This window comes from Centroberyx affinis, unplaced genomic scaffold, assembly GCF_046629955.1.
Source record: "Centroberyx affinis isolate AG114_WGS23_722 - 3 ecotype Tasmania unplaced genomic scaffold, CSIRO-AGI_Caff_v1 ptg001917l_1, whole genome shotgun sequence".
NCBI classification, from domain to species: Eukaryota; Metazoa; Chordata; class Actinopteri; order Beryciformes; family Berycidae; genus Centroberyx; species Centroberyx affinis.
Window position 1 is genome coordinate 169,165 of NW_027280280.1, and position 22,598 is coordinate 191,762.

The following is a 22,598-nucleotide window of genomic DNA, read 5'->3' on the forward strand; positions in this document are numbered from 1 at the left end:
ACTAATTAATGCAAATGAGCCAAAACGTGGATGCAGCGACACAATAAAAGAGACCGTGCTTGATTTTAAAACAAAGAAATGCAGTACAAGAAAACTCAAAAGTGGTATTTACAAAGGGTTCCAAAGTAAAACCAACTGTGTACTGATAAATAACTCTGCAAAAACCTAAACACGCTTTGCTAAACTGGAAAATTGGTGCTGAAAAGCAGTGTGGAAAAAACATTTTTGTTTTTGTTTGGAAAAACATTCTTAAGATCAGTACCAAGAAGTGACACTTACCAGGCTGACCTTGGCCTGTTGGACCAACTAAAAAAAAAAAAAGAGTGGATCAGTTTCCTCAGTTGACCTCCAGCATTAAATGTGTTGACCAACAGAGACAATAATCTCAGTAAGAATAAATAAAATGCAGGCAGTACAAAAATATATTCTTGTACAATATGGTAAATTATGCTTGATTAATAGTATAAAGCAATACACATACAATACACAACAGTAAATGAAAACTGCTCTTACCACCAGAAGGTACGCCTACACCTACCCCACCTAGAACACAAAAACACACAAACACACCTTGGGTTTTGTACCATGTCTAGTCTAAATAAAAAATATACAAATTTATGAATGAATAACCATCCGTTGTAGGTTAAATGGGATGATGATAATATGAGAGAATGTTTGGCTACTTACCAACACGTTTGAAGTTTAGAAAGCAATCCAAGTATATTTCATTGTGGTATACTGTAACTGTCATGAGCAATACTACGACAATTTATTGAAATCTGTTTCATATCTACTACTTACTGCTAGGTTGAACAACTCCAGCTCCAACTGTCAAAATAGTCAGTCATAAAAGTAAGTTAGAAAAGGCTGAGACATATTACAGTATTGAATGGAGTAAATGCAAAAAATATGAACTTATTTCTGAACTTACCGCCTGGTTTCACAGGTCCAACACAAGAGCACAGAGTGAAAGAAAGCAAAATTAGTCAGATTCTGCTACAGCAACATGCATTTGTATACACAGTTGCTATTGATGAAACTATAAAACAGCACTTCATTCTAAACATTGAAATGGACAGACATGAGGATAACAAACAGAAACAACATGACTGCACATAATACTCTCAGTATAATACGGAACAAACATAAAAGAAAACATAACAAAGAGAAAATCATGTCAAAAACAGCAGACGTACGAAACAACCATCTACTGAAAGGTAATATTCTAAAGCAGGGGTTTCGCAGTACATACTGTATAAAACTGCACTGTAGATCAAATCTCAATACAATTTCTATGTCACTTTCATGATAACAGTGGTTTCAGTTATGTTAAATTTAAATCCTGGAAATATTCCAAATAAAAATCCCCTGCTCTAGAACTTAATGTAAGACTACAGCTAGTTCAAGAAAAGTGACTGAGTGCAAGCATTTACATGGTCAGATCTTTGCAAACACTGTCTAAGAGCGATTGAGGGAGGAAAGATTTCATTCCAGCATCAAACTATCACTACCTCTTGAATGACTATTCATAATGAATAAATTACGATTAGCAAGTATCCAGATTTTAGCTATGATGAGCATAAATGGGACATATCAAATGCAGCAAGCTGTTAGTGAAAGGAAAAGGAATGTGCAAGGCAAAGAGGGTCTAGAAAAAGAGAGAACCTGAGGCTGTAAGAGACAAAATATTTGGTGGGGCACAGACAGGCTATATCAACACCTTTTTGAGCATTGCATCACACTTGACATTTGAGGACTGCCTGTCTGAAATACAGCTGGCATGCTGAGATGTTCTTAAACTTTTATCTGATGGGGCACAAAATAACCCTTTGCAACAAATTTGATAAAGCGCTGTTGGCAGAAAATGCCAGAATCCATTGGATGTTTATCAGTGTTAGGTGTTGTGAAATGCTGAAATAAGGAATTGCATAGTACCTGTACTTGTCCCTAAATTAAAGTGGAATAGTCCAAGACAGTCCAATCAATATTTGAGAAGATAAACAGCTCCCCTAAAGGCAGAAATCAGAGTGCCAAGACTCAAACCTGTAATTTAATTAAGATCCAAATCTGGTCCAAAGACAATAAATTGGAGAATGATTTTGTAGACCCACAGAATGCTTAGTTTTTATACCCAAATGAGCTTATATTCTATTGCAATGTTATTAATTTTCCAGAAAATATACCCTTATAAAATCTTGCTGGATCTATGAAAGGCCAGCGATTCATGTTCATTCATTCATGTTCACAAATACTGGTTGGGCTGTCCTACACTATTAAAATAACATGCTGTATACACAATTCTTAATTTGAGTTGTTTTCCCCTTTAAATGACACAGATTTCACTTAAAGGTCAAAGGTTGTTCATGCAAACAACAAGTCTTACTGGGCTGTGGGACCTCGGTGGCCTTGCCAGTTGTGGCAATAGGCGTGGGCCCTGCCAAAAACAACAGGTTCCAGTTTGATCCATTGTGCTTTAAACAGACATAGAGTGGGGGAAACTAGCATAGGCAGAAGCTGTAAGGTGGACCTCGACACCGTCACAGCCGGGAGGCTATAAGCTAGAGGTGGTCAATAGCTGGCAGCACTAGCGGTACAGACAACATGTCAGTTTTGTGGGCAGGGAAAGGGAGAAAGAAAAATGTAGAGGGGATATAAGAATGAGGGCACAGTACTGGTGCAGCGACCCCGAGGTGGAGTGCAATTGCCAGACAGTAGTGGAAATGGTGTGGCGGGTTAGCTGTCTATGTATTGCTGAGGTCCTGCTAGGGGTCTGCTGAAGAAGTCTGAATGGGCTTCTGAAGGTTAAAAGCAAACAAAATTATACTTTATGGTTTAATGTCTACTGCCACTGTGAGGTAATACTGGGCTGTTGAGTAAATGACATGCTGTACCTCAGTTGAACAATATCACCAACTAATCACCATCTAATTAAATTTTTGGCGGTATAAATCTCCTCCCACATAAGTTGCTAATGCAAAACTGTACTAATAAACATGTGTACAGTATATACCCTTGGAAATGGGAAGTATTGCTGAATACTTCAACTGTACCTGGGCTAGGAGTTCCAACAGGAATTAGATCCTTTGCTGTAAAGAGCAATAAAAAGTTCACACACAGTCAAAATAAAACAGCACCAGCTAATCAGCAAGTAAAGAAACTCTACTCTACTAAGGCTTACCTGGTTTTACAGGAACAGGAACACCCGTGCCACCCGGTACCACAACAGCAGTACCATCTGGAACACCGCTGACGCCTGTACCTGGTGTGGCGCCCGGCACTGGCACTCCTTCTCCTGTGATGCCTGATCCTACAGGGTTAGCAAATTTAATCCAATATTATGCTTCAAGAACATGCAGTATTTTACTTTCATTTTAGTAAATTAGGTAAAGCCTAATGATGTGTCAACTCATTTTTGGGATGTGACCGGGACTGACAGACTCTTGTCTTCCACCACTGCAGTGAAATTAAGCAAATAACATCGAGCCCTTGCTCTTTGATTCTGAGGGACTGACACCAAAACATGACATTTACCACTGATGATTTAGATAGCTTTCTGAGATTAAACTCCATTGTAGCTGCGCTGCAAATATCTCAATGTGACATCACGTCATCTACCTTTGGCTAATTATCTGCAGGAATAAGAAAAATACACCACCAAACAACAAAATGGGCCCAGAAATGCAAGATATGTCGCCAACAGGTGTTTTTAACAGTGTTTAAGTGTTTTAGGATGGATTTTCCCTTTAAAGGTTATCAATATAACAGTTTCAGGGTTCTCCTTACCATATTTTGGTGGTTTCACACCCCCTGGATATCCTGCTTAAAAACAAAGCCTTATCAATAGTTTTATCATGACACCTTCCATGTCAAAGACATCATATAGTTTCTCAGTGAAATAATTAGGCCTTTACTGTCTTTTCATAGTGCATACCTCCAACTCCTCCTGGTACAACAGGTCCTCCTGTTCCTCCCAGTCCTGCTCCTCCTGCAACTCCTGTAGTAATTAAATGAAGCAGGGATACACTCACAAAATATAAACACAGATACGTGAAATTTTTTATTTTGAAATATTCCAAATTTGTACTTAACCAATCAGAATCATATTATGCACAACTGAATGTGTCTGAATGTTTGATATTTCTGTGTTTAATGTGCATTTATTCATACTACCGTATTTAGCAGCTTTGGCAGCAGCAGAGTATCCTCCTGCTCCTCCCAGTCCTCCTGCTCCTCCCAGTCCTCCAGCTCCTCCCAGTCCTCCAGCTCCTCCCAGTCCTCCTACTCCTCCTGCAACTCCTTCAATAAAATATTATATTTTTACTTGTGCACTCTAACCACTGCTGTTAAACATTGGTAAAACTTTATTTGGATAGTCCAATGTTGATACTCAACTAACTAACTACGAGGTGACAAAAAGTAGATTATTAGACTATTATCTTCTCTAGACGATTATCTTCTTCTTCTGACTTCTATTTCTAACATTAACCCCAACACTAAGATTAACCCTTGCCCAGACACTGAATATCTACAGACCACTTTTCAATTTAATTGTGTGTATCACTTTAAACTCAGTAGACTCTATAGTGACACATTATAATCACTTAATAGGAGGTTTAGTATCGACATTGGACTATCTAAATAAAGTGTGACCTAAACATTTATCAACTCAGATATGCTTTGCATAAAAAAGAAACAGTGAAGATGTTATTTCAATATTCCACCTGTTCTTAACTATCCTTGTCTAAGAGTATGCAATGTATGGTCCACAGAGCATTTGGATGACTCTGATCACAGTTGACTAAATAATCCTAAAATAATTTCAGAAATTACTTAAAAAACTTCTTACCATACTTGGGGGGTTTGACTCCAGCACCAGTTCCATAACCTAACAAACAGAAAGTTTGCAATTGAGTAATATCTAACATTTACCATATAACGGAAAGTTACACAGCAAAAGTCCTTTACATTTACAAAGCATTTTTATCATTTTAACAACTTACCTCCATATCCACCTCCAGGTCCTACTCCCACCACAGCTGCAACATAACACCCCCGAAGAAGTTAGATTAAAAAGTAATGATTCTCTCACACTAATAAAATCTCTCCTTGAAAGCACATCTAATTCAAAAGCCTGGGAATAATGCTTACATCCATATCCAGGTAAGAGCCCAGGGCCTCTACCAGGAACTACACCTACACCGCCACCTGGGACTACCCCTGCACCTGCAATGCAAAATAAATCTTGTAAATACCCATAAACAGGTTAAACGTCCCAAAGCATTTTGGTCTACAATATCTTTTCCATAAAAAAATGTTCTTTGCAGCTACCGTATTTAGCAGCTTTGGCAGCAGCAGAGTATGCTCCACCTACTCCCCCTGGTACTCCACCAGGTACTCCTCCTGTTCCTCCCAGTCCTGTTCCTAGGCCTGTTCCTGCAACTCCTGAAAGTCCCCATGAATGAAGAGAGGGGCAAACACTCACTTCACTACTACAATACTTGACACTAGAGATACACCGACTGCTCATATGATTGTGTACCAATGCAAACTGAATGTTATGGAACCATGACTCCAAATTGACTGAGGTTCAATTGAAGTCACAATGGAGAAGCATTTTGAGAGCATCTTGCTTCCGTAATTTGACATAATTCCAGTTGGAATTACGTCAAATTGGAACGTGGAGAGGGACTGTTCAAAAATGGCCAACAGTGTAAACTAATGAGATAGAAGTATCCGTCAGGGAGAGAAAGGCAGTATTATATGATGGGAGGTTCGGAGGGGGGGATTGTTGGAAAATCTGTGATGGTTTATTTATTGGTTGGAATTTTTATGTATGTCTACAAGAACATCATGAAATAACGACTAAAATACTAATTTTCCAAGAAGGAAAGGTAATGGGGTTTTGTTATAAAAACACAAGAAAATCATTTTTTGTAAATATTTGGCATCTATTGTTAAATAATTTTTAATTTGAATGAATGAATGAATGAATGAATGAATGAATACTACAATTTCATATACAGAGAGATATCCAAGAGAAGAGACTGTACCATATTTGGGTGGCTTAACTCCAGCCCCTCCTGCTACCCCACCTGGCACCCCTCCATATCCTCCACCAAGACCCCCAGGCACACCTAAGAAGATGGTTTACAGAAAACATGAATCTAATGTTGCAAGGTGCTTCGCACAAATGTCCAAATAATGTGTATAATAATGTGTAAGAGTGTGTAATATCTTTCTGAGAGAAGATGGAAAATGTATTGTACCATATTTGGGAGGCTTACCAGTTCCATAGGGAATATAAATGAGGAAAAAATAAATGATCACATGCTGAAATAACATATAACCCCTGCTACAAAACGCTGCTATCTTCATAAACATTTATGTAAGTACTGAACATATCTTCATCCTATAGCTACTACTTACTATGATGTATATCATAAATTTAAGTTAAGGTTTATGCCAGCCTTAAAAGTAAATAGAGATGAGTAAACCCTGCCCCTCTCAGGCATCTTCCTTGGCTTACCGCCTGGCCATTGGTATCCTCCGCCTAGCACACCACCGGGCACTCCACCTGGGACTCCATAGCCACCCGCAGGCACCCCACCGCCAGCCCCGAGACCTGCAAACCGACACAGCAGAATCAACGATAATCAAAAATAAACATTATACTGAGTTGTGAGAAGATGGGAGAAGCCGCACAGACAGTTCAATGTCAGATACTGTGTTTACTGTTATTACCGTATTTAGCAGCTTTGGCAGCAGGAGAGTATCCTCCAGGTCCGACTCCTCCTGGTACTCCACCAGGCACTCCTCCTGCTCCCCCCAGTCCCACTTGTCCTAGGGCTTGTCCTGCACCTCCTATTCCTATGTGGACGACAGATACATTTGTTTACCTGGTACAGCTAGTAACATGAGAGTGGTGTGGTCAAATTAATCTGGCGTGACTCAGCTGACAGTGAATACGAGACTGAACAGGATTAGGAGACTTGACAGAACCAAAGGTGGTTGTGGGGGGTTTGTTGCGAGAACGATTAGCACGGCCACAAACACATACTATATATTATATCGGCTACAAAGATCAAACAAAAATTGATGAGTCCACAAAGTCAGCCACCTGTACATTATGAATGAAGCAGCTTGGTTCTCTACTTTTAAACTCTGAGCGAGTGCTGATCATGTTCACGATTACTGATTTAACTGTCCAAGGATCAAACAAATTCCAAATGAATCTGGTTTCAATGTTGACTTTCCCCTTAATTCTAATAGAATGTACCATACCATATTTAGCAGCTTTGGCTGCTGGTGAATATCCTCCTGCTCCTGGTACTACTCCTGGAACTCCTGGTATTCCTGAACCTCCAGCCACTACTCCTGATCCTGGTACTCCCCCTGTCCCAGCGACTCCTGTGGGGCAAAAGAGACATATAGGACCAGTGAACAAAGGCAGAGAGAAATTTCACTCAATGTGCAGTATCAATGCATCAGAAACTGTCTCTCTGTGTGCTCATCCCTACCGTATTTTGCAGCTTTGGCCGCAGCAGAGTATCCTCCAGTTCCTACTCCTCCCAGTCCTCCTGCTCCACCCAGTCCTCCTGCTCCTAGGCCTGTTCCAAGTCCTAGTCCAAGATAACATGTACAGAATGTGCAGATTTGGGTAGGTGCATTAGCTGTGTACCTTATCCAAAACTCCAAATAGAGGAATCATATGTGCAGAAAATGACAATGTCTGTTCTGTCTGTTCTCATTATCACTATCAAAATCAGTACATATAGATGGAGACAGCATATGTACAGAAAAAAAAGTACACATACAGTATGTGTACAGATTCATATGAATGTACAGACATACTGTATGTTCAGATCAGTTTTAGGGCTCATAACCTAGGTAGTCCTAAAACTGTACATAACGTTAATACCAATTATTATTAATACCATATTTAGCAGCTTTGGCTGCTGGTGAATATCCCGGTAGTACTCCTGGAACTGGTATTCCTGCCCCTCCAGGCCCCACTCCAGCTCCCAGCACCCCCCCTGCCCCTGGGACTCCTGTGGAACAACCAGGTTAAAAGTGTCAATACAGTTGTAGAGCTTATACAGTGCATAAGGTAATATGAACTACTTATGTGGAAGCATTACTTTTAAGCTAGTGATAGCATAAAGGTATAGATTATATGAAAAAAACTTTGAAACATGCTTAGGCCTAGAAATATGCTTTCATGATGTGCAAAAACTTAAGTTCTCACCATATTTAGCAGCCTTGGCACCAGCTCCATAGCCTGTTGTAAAATATTTAAAGTTATGAAAGCATAAGATAGCATTCTGTTCCAACGGAAAACAAAAAACAGACACATCACAACTTGAAAATATATTTTTTTTAATATAATAATGAGAGATGTCTTCTCAACAATGAGACTAATTATTATACCTCCTGGCACTTGCCCGGGAGAGAGTCCTCCTGTTCCGGGTACAACACCTGGGACACCACCCACACCACCGACACCACCAACACCACCCAAACCTGGAACAGCTCCACCTGTGTATCAGAGAAGATACTTCAGTCAAACACAAACTGCATTTATGTTGCACAACTCATGTATCTTTTTTTTTGATGATGTGTGTGGTACCATATTTGGCAGCTTTAGCCTGAGCAGGTGAGATGCCTCCTGGCCCCACTCCTGCAGAAAGTGAAAAATGAGGACATTAGCACACCTATTTTGTGTTCTTTTATATGTTTCCACTCCACGCCACTATAGTATATTAGTAAAATGCCCACCAGTTCCAATGGGATACCCAGGCCGAGCCCCAGGGCCACCTTTTCCTCCTGGAAGTCCAGTTCCGCCAGTACCAAAGCCTCCATACCCTGAAACATTGTGATGGGACACATACAGTAATTAACCCTTGCATCCCTGTTGATGCTGTGGTTGTGCCAAATCAATGCAAAAAAATTTGAAAAACTGTTTGTACCAAAGGGAAGTTTGCCACCACCAGGTTTTTGACCATAGGCACCTGAGTAGAAAATTGAAAAAAAGGAAAAAAACAACAACAACAACACTCAGTCTGGAATGATGAGACAGAATAATGGTTCTGTGAATACACACATATACAAATACACAAACTACTTGAATGACATGTCTAAAGCAGCAGAGTCGATTAAACAACAGTTATCTGGTACATTGTTCATATTTCCAAATACAATGTTATTATTTTGAATGACATCAATGATTACTCCATTGCTCAAAGCTAATATTGAGGTCAGATTCCTGAAAAAAAAAAAAGAAACTAATTGTATACAATTACATTCAGCAGTACATGTTAACACATTAAAGGGGTTAGTGAGTGCAAGTAATAGTCAAGGTTTGAGCATAGTAGGTTATTGCTAGAGCAGGATTTGATGTTTGAGACCAGCTAGGTTTGCTGCTCACCAAATACCACTGACTTTTTTTTTTAATAACCAAATTATCAGCATACTCACATTCAAATGTGCACCATGTTCTTTATTAGTACAGGTTTGCAAAGGTTTAAGTCAGAACAGCAAATTCAGTGATCATACGATTGTAATTAAATGATCACATGAATAGTTCAACCCATATATGTACAGTATATGTACAGTACATGTACATGTATATGTATACAGTATACTGTATATGGTGGAGTGGAGGCCAAAGCAATCTTCATTCTGCAGGGTAGTACGCATGGCACCCTTCCCTGCAAGAAACACTTAAATTATTAATTTTAATGATTAGGTTTTGTAAACCTGGTCTGCTTCTTATTAATGGAAATTTGCAGAACCCTGATCGGATTGGATGAGTTGGCAAGCTTACTACTTCATAGCAAGGTTTACTAGTCGCATTGCTATGGGATTCTTCTCTAAATTCTCTACGAAGCAGCCAATGGGGGCATAGTTCTGATTTTGAGGCCATAACAAAGTGGATGAGTGGAACAAAATGAAATGAACAAATTTGTTCATCCTTTCTGGGGCCCCAAAAACAGATCTCCCTCCCCCCGTTGAAACATAATCAGTAATAAACCCACCATACACAACCTTAGGGGTGTACCCATAGATGTGCCCCTTGGTCAGGCCATAAGGCGAGTAAAACTTTCTGTACACTGGAGAAAAAAGAACTACAACACCAACAGCAGTCAAGCGTAGTGGGCATCAGGATATCAGTGAACACAAGGATGCACCACCTGGAATATGCAGTTACTGGCTAGATTCAGATCACATACCTTGCACTTTAGGTGTTTTGAGAGGGTATCCATGGAACACTCCTGGCTGCATTGGTCCACCATACACACGGCCTCCTGTGTTACAAGTTCAGGAAAAAAACATAAGTTTGAATCCTAATCAGCCAATCCCAGCGATATACACAATAATACTAATGAATGTGTTTGTAATACTGCAATAATCATCAAGAAAGCTACCAGTTCCTGGTCCTGTCTGGCCTCCTCCTGGTACTGTGTAATAGAAATCATATCAGCCAATCAGACATAAACAGATGAAGCAAGTTCACTGTTATTAATGCAGATTAATCCAGATACTACAAGTGCCATTCAACAACCATGAAAGAAATACCAGCCAATACTCATGAATGAAAAACACTGAAATTATTTTAGATCTTACATGATTTGGGACTCAGGCCGGTTCCAATGGGCACCCCAGGCAGAACTCCACGACCACCAAACCCTAACGGAGCCATAAGCATAAGAAAACAACCGCAGTTAAACTACTGTACAGTATGAAAAGTACAAAGACAGTCAATGGTTTGCACAACCGGAGGTAATTCACATATGGTGAAAGACTTATTGACAGAATGGTGACTGAGACCCTTCTGTGGATGAGACACACCTTGTCCTGGAACCACGCCACCTTGGTAAAGTCCAGGGACACCCACACCTGCCACAGCCAATGAGAGGACAGCACTTCATTTTTGCATCTACAGTGTTTGTCAATGTAAGTGATATGTGGACATAAATCATTCAAATGCATGACAGTGGTCTGCTATATATAGGCACTCCTGTCTTCTGCATACCCTCTTCATAATAACCCGTGACTAGGAAAATTCTGTGTGAATACTGATGAAAAAAATGCTTATTGCACCTACCCAATAGACTGTTAATTGATTATTATTTTTGACTCTACACAAACCTGGCACTTTAGCAGCTTTCTTTGCAGCACCAGCGCCCCCTCCTGGAAGACCTGTCTGTGGAATAACAGGCACTGAAAAAGAGATGTTTAAGTTACACATGGGTTGGAGCTAACATCAGTCTAACTTTAAACAGACCACTCTGTAAAATGAAAAAGAAATTACAAAATGGGCAGAATGATGTGGTGTGTGTGTGTGTGTGTGTGTGTGTGTGTATCTTGCCTCCAGCAGGCACTGCAGCTCCAGTCCCCGCCCCTCCAGGTCCTCCTCCTGCCCCGAGCACAGTTCCTCCAGCCCCTGTTCCCAAGCAAAGTGCTCAGATATACAGTATGTATATGAAAAGAATTTATGACTTGAGGTTAAATACACGCTCAGTTAAACCACAGTCATGATCACGTCTGTGGATATCAGAATAATCAAAACACTACAGTTAGAGTACAGTATAGCTGTAGTTCCCATGACCACTAGAGGGCCCTGTGCCATTAAAAAGGAGTAATGCGGAGGTTTTGGCCCGTGCCAGACTTGACCTTGCACAGGGAGCCAGATCCCTCAGACTGACCAGTGGTATTGAGACCAGCTAATCTGGCCCCACTAGCCTGTCATTGGCCCCATGATCAAAAGCAACATGGCTGACTTTTAATCTAATCAGGAGAGACGGCCAGTATGCATGGCATTTGCCTTGCCTCATCAAATGCTTCATTTCTTTGGCGATCCCTTCGGGCAGGAAATGAGCTGTCAGTTTCACTTGTAGGGGAGCTTGGCAACTGGATAAAACACATTGGTTTATTTGTTTAACCTTCCTTTTCAATCTTAAATTCCATACTTTGCCGAACAGACGTTGCGCACTGCCTGTAAATATGTGGCCTGAGAGATTTGGTGGGGAAAAGTCTGGCAAGAGAATGTTTTGTTTTAGCTGTGTTTTTTCAAATGAATGGGTTGTTATTTTGAGTGTCATGAAAAGTTTTGTCATTTGCCAACCAATACTTATGAGTAGGCTCTTTGCCATGGTACAGTGTCTGGCCTTTTTTGACTTCATGCTTAATCAACCTGCCTAATTTAAAGTAAATCAAATGCACACACACAGCACATGCTTTGAGGTCATGCCGGGCTTTACTGAAGTTCAAGTTCCCCAAGGCTTGCAGGTACATGATAAAAATGTACATTTGCTTGCCAACCTGCGTTTTTCATGCCGAGTTAACATTAATGTGAAACATTCGTTTTGGCTTTCTCATACAAGCATGCAGATCTATCAAAGACTTAGAAGGCTTTGTGTCAGTATTCAGCACATTTCATGTTTCAAGCCGAGAATCAGCTTACCTCCTTGTGGTAGTTGAGGAACTCCTCCTGCACCTGTGAATAGGACAACCACTGTGAATATGACAACCACTGTGAATATGTCAACCAGAACATCTGACGAATAATAGTCAACAGTATTTATGAAAATAGATGAGTACTCTTGTTCACAGTAAAAAGCAAGATTAAAAACATGATCCCCAAAGACCTTCATCAGAATAATTGTGTTTTCCCATGTTACTGTTCCTGTCCCACTTCCTTGGTGACACAACAGCAAAACATTTGCATGGTGTGACAATATGCTTGAATCAAATGTTATGTAATATCTGGCCAGTTTAGAGTCCTGATCACTTACCTAGACCCGGCTGGAGACCACCACCATAGCCTGAGAGATACAACAGTGAACATAGTGGTGTCACAGTTGTGTGGATGATATACTGATTACTGATTAAAATTTGCTTTTTTTAACCAGAGTGTGGTGCTCCTACAGGCAGGCAACCTACTCCGTGAACTAAGAGAAATTATACAAATGCTAGTTGCTGACTGCTAAAAAAAAAAAAAAAAAAATCAAAACATCTGAATTATGAGAGCACATTGTCTCAAATCTCAATCTAACTAAAACAAAAAATGAAGCTATGTGGCCCCATGAATGTCACATGGCCATGTGATTGATTTGAAATTGAGCATTTGCTCATGTTTGTTTTGGAAACCACAACAGTAAGTTACTGGCAGTTACTCTACTGTGTTCTCCTTCAGTTGACTTTGTATGACAACTGCCTTTCAGGTAGAAAGGACTGGTCAGCACCTGAGGAGCCCCGTCCGCCCCTAGGGGTATTCTGACCCATGCTGACCTTCTTTCCTTCACTATTTAGCTCTTCAAGACTTGCGTGAAAGCGCCCACCTCTGGATGTTCTGAGGACTGCAACGGCTTAACTGTTGCCCTAGAAGAGGGATTTCAAACCATGTGCCATTTAGGGCCGATGATTCACTCCACCAGGTGATTTCACTGATTAGTTCTTCCTCTTTGGTTGAAGCTGTGTTAATTATTAATTATTCAGTCTTTGTGGAGTGTTGTTGCCACTTCTTGGAATATCTCCATACTTGCAGCCAGAAGTTGATTCTTCCCTGCTGTCAGGTGAGTAGCAGCTGCATTTCCCTTACTAACTAGCTAACAGCACTATCTTGAATGAATAGTGCTGTTAGAGCCTCCTCAAGAATTCCTCAAGTCGTTTTGACTCTCCTTTGTGATGTGACTGACCTCACTGGTTTTATCACACCAGCTGCTATGGCCTGCTGGTCAATTTTCCCCACAAGGAACTTAACATAACTTTCACTATTCTCAGCATTAGCCAAAGAGCTTGTAGGCTGGTCACTCTGCTCACTGGACCCGAAGTAAACAATACTAGTTGCCCCCCCCCCCCGTCTGTCTGTCAATCTCTCTGTCTGGACAGACAGATTTGTGTCATTTGTGTCTCACTCCGCCCTTCTCAGAGAACTGAGGTTATATTTGTAACAAGACATTATCTGCTATCTGCTGTACCTTTTTTGGCAGCCTTCTGTGCAGCTCCTGGGAAAAAGCCCCCTGCTCCTCCTCCATATCCGCCATATCCTCCATATCCTCCATATCCTCCATATCCACCGTAACCACCTTAATGAGACAAAGAGGACAAGGATGAGTGACGGATAATTGTACTGGCTTCTAGTGTAGTGTAAGTCTTTACTTGAGACATTTTACATCTTTGGTGTGAAACCTAAGCAGAACATGTAATGCCAGGAGGAGGGATGATTAATCCTACTGGCATTACATTGAAAATCAGGCACAGTAACCTAATGTCACACTTATGTTGGCACGCACCTCCCACTCCGGCTCCAGCTCCAACCCCAGGCTTCAAGTATCCACCTCCTCCTAGGCCTGCAGCTCCCAGGCCACCAGCCCCATGACCACCAACTCCCAGACTCCCATAGCCTGGATGGAAGAAGAAAAGGACAGACAGACAGAGAAGTAGAGAGAGAGAAAGAGAGTTATTACCGGACCATAAAAGGGGACAAGAAGAATGAAAGCAAACAAAGATCCTTTCCTCAGACCTGTTTTCTTCTTCAAAGTGGCTATGATGACTTACTAGTGCCTAATTCTAATTCCACCTTCAGATAAAATCGCTTAGACATTTTCCAGGGCCTGTAAAAAGGTTACTGCATACAGTAGATATAGACAGATATGGTACAATCTCATGTAACAGCCACTAGGGCCCTGTCAAACTGCCGTTATGGCCTACAAGGTCACTACATCTATCATTTCTCTTCAACTTCTTGTACTACATAACATCCATACCTACAACCATCCAAAATCTGACAGGGTATTAGCATTAGTTCATGATTTGACATCAGAATATCATGTTTATTTTATTTCTGGGCAGGAGAGACCTGTGAAAGGCAACACATAGGAAAGAGGAGAAATTTTCACCAAGTTACTGCAAACTGAAGGTAGCAGATATGTGTGCTTACTTAAGTTCCCTTTAAGTGAAAACACTCACATTTATGTTTCCAGTGCCAAGAACTGTACCTTGGCAATTGGGAAAAGAGCTGATCCTTACTGATTGGAAAACAAAACAGTCTACAAGGGTGTCCAGCTGGTGATGCCATATTCTAAACACTGGAGGGAGCAATCTGTTCTTTCTGTGACCAGAGGCCCCGAGCTAATCTGTGGGCGGCAACAGCTTTTGGCATGTCGTCGGAATATCCACAAGAAGAAAAAAGTCTCCTTCCCATATGGTAGTTACGCATGAATAAAGTCATATCCCAGCTTGGGTTTCTGCTTGCTGACAAGAACAAAGAATGTGGGAAGAAGAGGGGGAGAGGGAAGAAAGTGGGGGAAAGAGAGGAATGACGTGGAGTGCACTGTTCACCACCTGCATCTTTTTCAAAATCTTTCATAGATTGGAGGAGACTGAAAGATACTTACAATAAGAACTGTAAATGGAGATGTGGGGCCTGTTGTTACAGACAATGTTCAGGATAACATTCCTACAGTATTAAACCTAATTTGTGCTTTAATTCAGCTATAAATCACATGTTGAAGCATGTATATCCAAGAGCCAAAACCTTAAGGCATATGCAATCATATGGCTTAAAATTCAAAAACTACCTGCAGGTTTGAGTTGCCTAAATAGGGCTATCAGGGAATATATTCATATGGAGAATAAAATCTAATATTGACAGACAAAAGACTGGTGGCAGTGACTGTGTAATTTAGTTTTGTGTACGAGCTTAAGAACGATTTTGATTGTATTTGTGTGTGTGTCATGCCACCAACCTGGCCAAAAGCACATGAAATTGCAGATTTCAAATTTATAATGAACATTATCAGTTATAAAAACATACATGGGTTTGTGTATGTTTAGTGGATGGTATGAGCATCATCTGAAAAGCACCATAAGAACTGACAACAAACTGCTACCTTTCCTTTCCACCTATAAAGGTTAGCTATCATGAATATCCAAATACATTAAAACAGGTAAATTAATACACTGTGAAAATGGTAATAAGAGTATTGCCTAAGAATGATATGTCTATCTATGAATTTGCAGAAAATAAAACATAAAACAACAACATTCAATGTGGTGAAATACTTTTCTATGTACAGTATACTGTATATATGAGTGGAAGGATGAAGAATGAATAATGATTAATACATAATGTGAAATGTTTTTGCCAGTGAGGCAATATAGGCCAAGCGAGTAAAGGGGGGAACACTATTGCAAACTAGATTTTATTTTTAATTATCTCTATATCACTGCCAAAGCGATCCCTCCCTATCATAAAGGCTTAGCATACAGGACTTCATGGTTTGGAGTATGTGGGGAAACATGATCCTCAGAGATGTATTAGGAGAAGCTGTGAGTTGAAAAGGACCCTCAATCTGAGGTAAACATATTGGAGTAATAAATATTCTTAAACCGAGTAGACGTTTTAATTCAAAAGACTGCCAACAAGCTAGTCCACTAGAGAACTTGTTTTCATCAATACTTGTAAGCTCTGGGGTGAGAACAACTAAGCATGAGAAACAGGCTGAACAAGGGGAAGAGTAGAGAGAGAGAGTGGGGAGGGTGAGAGCCTGGAGACGGTCCAGCAGTCAGCAGGGTGCCGACAGTGATGCTGAGGAGCTGCAGGAATGTGCTGGGAGAGAGAGAGAAAGATGGAAGTGTGGGGTTTCGTGACCTAGTCAAAACAAATGTGGGCACTGGCCTTGCCAAGGCCTTGGCAAGCCCACTGAGCATGCAATGCGAGCTCAGACGCTAAGCTAAACGTCCTTGCAATAATCCATCTCCTTCGAAGCTTTCAACCCGATTCTCCTCGATTGCTCAACCGTCCCCAGACACACCTCGAAGTAATAACAACAGCAATGACTTATAGTATAAATCAGACTGATCTAGGGCTTTTCCTTCTCCAGTGTTTTCAGCACTGACACAAGCAATCTGTCTCATTTGTTACCAATGTGCTGGACATACGATAAGAGTTTGTGTATTGATAAGGAAATTGGAATTGAAACAAAATTGACAGGAAAAGGATAGTTACAAGATATATGAGACACTGCTGACGCCTCACACCCTTATAAACTGTAAGTCTCCAAATGTTTCTTTTTTTCAAACTGGAGTAAGTCTGGTCTCCCCCTCCCGGGGAGACAGAAGATGATGGAATGTCTCATTGGCCAGTTTGAGGTGTGTGTGTGTGTTGCGAATGTATGTGTGTGTGAGAGAGAGATTATACTGTATGTGTGAATGAGAGCGAAACAGGGAGAGAGAGAGTGTAGACAGGCGGTACTGTGGAGATGTTTAGCTTATCCATCCATCATCTGGCCCACCTGCGCTCACATGTGCATGACCCAACCTGGCTCTGGCAGGCGTGCTCAGGGTCGACCACCACCTGCCACTGTGAGCTCAACTCTCTGATCTGAGATCCTAAGACAAGTTGCAGACACCAAGAATTCAGCCTGAGACGCTGCGTGTGTGTATGTGTGTGTGTGTGTGTGTGTGTGTGTGTGTGTGACCATGAGTGTAGGCCTTGGGCAGACACCAGATTCAAAGGAAAAACTAAATTTTCTGTGGTTCCGACATCACTAGACATTGGGAAAATAAAAACGTTCACAAGTGAAAAACACTGCCTCGTAGGTCATGTGTTTTTCAGGGTGAAAGTGAGAGGACACATTAACAAACTCTGGACCTTTGCTGGTTTGGCATCTTTCCATTGATTGTATATTTGAGAGATGGCGGGTACAGCTTGTACAAAAGCTCAGTGTTTTAGTCACATTTACCTCGAACTCAGTTCAAACAAGCAGGCTTTTGTTTGAATACTATTATTACAGCATGTCAGCTCACACAAATAGATCTGTCTTAGCTCACACATTATTGGAAGTCTACACCAATGTTGTTTGTTGTAATAAACTGCACTCATGGAAACTCTGCACCATGACCTTGACAACGAATCATCGTTTTTCTTTGGTGCTGCTCCCAGTATTTAGCCAATGGGCTTGCTGATTCCTGACAAGTTGGAGGATTTCTGCACACCAGTGTAGTGGCTGCTTTTCTTGGTGACCCCCAAACCACAGTAGAAAGGCTGGGAGACTAATTGAAACCCCAACTGCCTTTGGACCTCAGACAGGGGAACACTGCAAAAGGTCAGATGCTCTGAATACAAGATAGAAGGGACAGAAACCCAATACTACACAGGAGGGAGAACCAAGGGCCAAGGAAATTGGAAGGTAACTGATGCAGTACTTTAATACATCATAGTTTCCCTCCATTTGGAATTCTAAAGAAGTGTGACACGAACATGGTTTTCCATTCAGAAAAGACCACTAGCTTTCACAGCTGTGCAGTGACAAGTGTACCGGAAGGTCGGTGAGGTGAGATCTAGCACTGTGCGACAGTGAGTAATTCAGCATCACAAGCAACTGGATTTATTCATTTGTGGTAGCTGGTTTGAGAATGATGTCAGTTTGGGTACAAGTGTAAATGCAAGTCTAGACGTTCTTTGACAAAGAACCAGTCTTCTTTTCAGAGAAATTAAAATGTGACGAGGGACAAATTGGACAAGCATGCAGTATTCATTGCCCACTACCAAGGAGTGTGCTTTGGTATTAAAACCGACGACTGACATTGGGCTAAAACTGGCCAGACAATGTGGCTAGTTCTTTCAGTCACTAGTCATGTTCTCAAACTCAGGTCCAGTACAAGTGATGGATATGAGCCAGTGTGAACAGAAGGATCTGGTTTCAGTCTCACCACTGAAACATCTTGCTCACTCTCCATTGGGGTTAGGTAAGGTAATCCTCTGTTTAAGAACCAGAGGAATACGAGACATTAATCAAAACAGTGTTTTCGGCTCTCAGTTCCTTTCTCCCATTCTTTCCCTTTTTCTCCATCCCACTCTTTGTCTGTCTTTTTCTCTCTGCTTCCCCTCCAGTCAGTGTCAAAGGGGTTGCGCGCACCAGACCTGAGGTGTTAAAAGGAGCAAACAGAGGAAGCCAAACGTGAGGAGGGAAAGATGGATCCACTCTCTCCTTTCCATCTCCTCCCCTTTCCTCCCCCCCTCTCCCTTTCTCTCTACTTTGTGAACCAGCTGGGGTTGGGTGAAGGGTTTAATTTAAGAGAGCAAAGAATTCCATGGCAGGTTTCCACCGTAACCGACGGCAGACGCGCAGAAAGCAGACCTCGAATTTGGATCCTTGGAATGTCCAGGAGATTTCTGGGACTTGTTTCTCACTGTCTTCTTAGTTCTAACTCATATTTAACCAGGCGAGTGGACTAAGAGCACACTTCTGTTTACAGTAAAGGCATAGGGGTCAAAGTCAATGTACAAAAATGACAGGAGCGTGATGTTATGTGGCCACGGAGGAATAATGAGTCTTGATGAGTCTTCAGTTGAACTAAAGTCACGTAGGGCTCACAGTATAAACTGTCTGATCAGCGTGTGCTGAAGGGAAGTTGGGAGATGTATAGAGAAGTGTTATGGCGGTGAAAATGCTGTAATTATCTGTAATGTGATGGGAAACTCACATGATAACTTCATCTTGAAAGGCCCGCCAAAGGTCTCCAGAGAATCAGTGTTTTGCTGTGATTGACAGGTGGAATCTTCTTCGGCTGTGGTCCCATATAAATCTTCACTTTGAAAGCTAAGCCCATCATTATGTCCTTCACTGTCATGACACCAGATTTTTATCAGTATCACATTATCACATTGTGGCAGTTCCAAGTTGGTGGATAGATTGCATTCTGATGAGGTAATGCAGGACAAGTTGGATGAAAGCAGGATGATGCGAGCTGCCGCAGTGATTCCACATCGCGTGAGACAAGTGGACATACTGACGTTCCCCTCGCCTCCCCTCCTCTCCCCTCTCCTGTGACCTCCCCTGCTCCTTGTCACTTCCAGGTTCTCTGTGCTGTCAGTCACGGGCACCCAGCTATGAGAAGCAGAACTAGTCACATGCTGGACTAATTAAGCATTCACAAAGTCACACCAATACACACAAACTCTCTCTCTTGCTGGCTGGTGTGAGCCAGCCAACTTTGGCGGCAAGCCTTTTATTGTTTTCCCTTTCCTTTTCCATGGAGTCATTGACACTATCAACGAAAGGTCCCAAAGCCTCAGCCCTCTTCGTTGCCAAATGACCCCAAGTGCACAACTATCAGAGCTCCTACAGACAGGCAGGGGAAGGCTCTGAGATTCTCTCTTTATGTATCTGCTTTTGGGACAGAGTCCAGGCCAACATTAGAATGGAATGAAACGGGTATGTTGGTCTGATTGCTCACAGTTGGTCTGGGTGGTCGTTTTCACTTTTAGAGGGGATACAATGCATTCATACAAAAAAATCAAAGCTGTTCTGTTTTGTTCTGTGGTTGGCACTTGCACTGACGAAGAGGCTTCAGTGAACTTGGGAGCATCCCAGAAAAAAAGACACACTCAGTCATCGCTACACACACTTTGACGCACGTACTCTGAGGGGGTGAGCGGCTCTTACGAATGGCTCCAAATTAAGTGCAACTGTAAAACGAGCCATTGCACGCATTTGGACTATAGCACTGCCACCATGCCAAACCAGGCTGCCCTGCCCAGTGACGTCTATGAGTGTCTACCTTCACCAGCCTCAGTGCTTGTGAGTCCTTCACCATGGCACAACTCCACCAACACATGCCTTATTACATACACTTCTGTGCAAAGAACCTTACTGATGTTCCTAGTTGTGCTCATTCATATACCATGCATTACAACATATCCACTGAGCTTGTGATGACGTCGATGTTTATGCTGAAACTCATATGGAGCAGAACACGCCATGCTATCAGTTTTCAAGCTGACCACACAGTTTTCACTCTTCCTTTTTTCTGTCAGAGAGGTTCTGCTATTCTTTTTTATCCACTTCTAAAGGAATGCCACAGTTGCTCTGCCAACACTGAGCCCTGCAATGTCTATAGAGTATACCTTGACCCACAGCTCATACCGTGCACCCATATCAGCCTGGCACACACTTTCACAGCATGCATAAACATGTAAACAAGTAGGCATGCACAGACACACACACTGCAAGCATTATATGTAAACGTGAAAGTACACACAGCAACCAAATCCTCATGGTCTATACATACACAACTACCACAAACAATTCCTAATTGCTGACCAGTATTTATTATGTCTTGAGAATATCAGTGGTGCAGATCATGCATAGGGCGAGAAAAACAGTCAATAAAAGGAGCCCATGGCCATGGTATGTAAAGTTGGCCAAGTGTGTTTCCTCTCCCAGATGGTCCACATATGCATCTCACTGCCATTCCACTGAATACTTTTCTGACAAGTCAGGGTTGAGAAAAGAGACCAGCATTAGACAGGTCGGCTCGCCTCCGAGCACGCGCATCGACACATCGAGGTTAGGTTCATTGAGTCAGCCTCAAAAGCATTTTCCGAGTTCCTCTGTCATTACGCAGACGATGATCATAGTGCAGCCATCTGAGGCATCTCACTATGGCAAACACATGGGATGCTCCACTGAAGTGGGAGAGATGAACTGTGTCAGTGCTTTGGCTGTGGAAATGCTGTTTAACAAATTGCATATCAAGGTATTGCTGCATGGGCTAAAAGGCCAGGACAGCAGGTAAGGTGTAGAAGTGCTCCAATGCACCGACACAGCAGATCATCAACTTATATGCCCTTGTTAATTCATTCAGTCTGGTACAGAGTTAGCCTGGTTCCAGACTCCTGAATCGCACCCCGCTCACTTTTCAGATTTTGTCGTGCGATTCAGAGTCTGGTGTTTTTCTTGTCAACGGCTTGTTCTCACTCGGAGAAACAATTGAGCCAATCAACGGGTGGGACTAAAGTTTGAACTGTTTGTGCAATGGTTTTTCATTGTCGATTCAGCAGAATAGATTTGTTGAAATCACCCCCTTCACCAACATATTGTCTTTGCAAAACCAATATTTTTGTCAAAGTCGACCAACATTCTTGATAAAGTTAGTAAATACCCTGGCTAACCATGGATGTAGTGGCTAACTGGTTGCCCAGCATCAGCGTCGACTGAAAAACGTCAGAGTGGCCGGATACGTCAGTGACGGATTTAGGGGAAAATAAACCACCCCACACAGAAAACGGCTAACTACGAGGCAATCTCAGGCTGAATAATGGAGTGGTAACAAACTGGCCATTCAGTCTGAATATCAGGCTAGTATTGCATCTTAACATCTTATTTTTCTCAAAACAGGAAAAAATATGCCAGTGGGGTGAGGTAATTTCACTTGTTTCAAGAATTTTCTTTAATCAAGTGACTTTATTTTGATACTAATAGAGTGATCCACCTTATTTCAAAATAACAAAAAATCTTGAAATAGGTGAAACTACACTGGAAAGAGACTCAATAGAGAGAAGTCAATGCTACAATAAATTACATTAAGGTGGTCATCTTTTGCAGTGACTAGCTCAAGGGATGGTGCATTTTCCTGTGCCCAAGACAACAGGATGTAAAAAGCAATACATTATCATTATTACTATTTTTTCACATTTTGAACACATTTCTGAAGTTAAGAATGACATATCTAATGATCTACTGTAAATGTAGGCCTCAGCTCTTCTACTGTGAAAACAGCACTGCCAGGCTTACTCATGTCCAGCCACA

General features: G+C 41.6%; 1 protein-coding gene across 1 annotated transcript in view; it reads right to left on the reverse strand.

Moving 5' to 3' along the window:
• Positions 1 to 22,598, reverse strand: part of LOC139653514 (elastin-like) — a 54,351-nt gene that overhangs the window by 11,922 nt on the left and 19,831 nt on the right. Inside the window, exons 6-28 of the mRNA XM_071530366.1 lie at positions 14,295 to 14,405; positions 13,980 to 14,087; positions 12,795 to 12,824; positions 12,464 to 12,496; positions 11,369 to 11,443; positions 11,149 to 11,220; positions 10,849 to 10,896; positions 10,624 to 10,686; positions 10,425 to 10,457; positions 10,230 to 10,304; positions 8,967 to 9,008; positions 8,776 to 8,862; positions 8,627 to 8,677; positions 8,428 to 8,535; positions 8,246 to 8,278; positions 7,935 to 8,048; positions 7,518 to 7,619; positions 7,282 to 7,407; positions 6,742 to 6,867; positions 6,527 to 6,622; positions 6,051 to 6,134; positions 5,329 to 5,442; positions 4,168 to 4,296 (exon numbers count right to left, since the gene is read on the reverse strand). Of these exons, the coding sequence (XP_071386467.1) occupies positions 4,168 to 4,296; positions 5,329 to 5,442; positions 6,051 to 6,134; positions 6,527 to 6,622; positions 6,742 to 6,867; positions 7,282 to 7,407; positions 7,518 to 7,619; positions 7,935 to 8,048; positions 8,246 to 8,278; positions 8,428 to 8,535; positions 8,627 to 8,677; positions 8,776 to 8,862; positions 8,967 to 9,008; positions 10,230 to 10,304; positions 10,425 to 10,457; positions 10,624 to 10,686; positions 10,849 to 10,896; positions 11,149 to 11,220; positions 11,369 to 11,443; positions 12,464 to 12,496; positions 12,795 to 12,824; positions 13,980 to 14,087; positions 14,295 to 14,405 (1,860 nt within the window). The remainder of the gene's footprint in view (positions 1 to 4,167; positions 4,297 to 5,328; positions 5,443 to 6,050; positions 6,135 to 6,526; positions 6,623 to 6,741; positions 6,868 to 7,281; positions 7,408 to 7,517; positions 7,620 to 7,934; positions 8,049 to 8,245; positions 8,279 to 8,427; positions 8,536 to 8,626; positions 8,678 to 8,775; positions 8,863 to 8,966; positions 9,009 to 10,229; positions 10,305 to 10,424; positions 10,458 to 10,623; positions 10,687 to 10,848; positions 10,897 to 11,148; positions 11,221 to 11,368; positions 11,444 to 12,463; positions 12,497 to 12,794; positions 12,825 to 13,979; positions 14,088 to 14,294; positions 14,406 to 22,598) is intronic.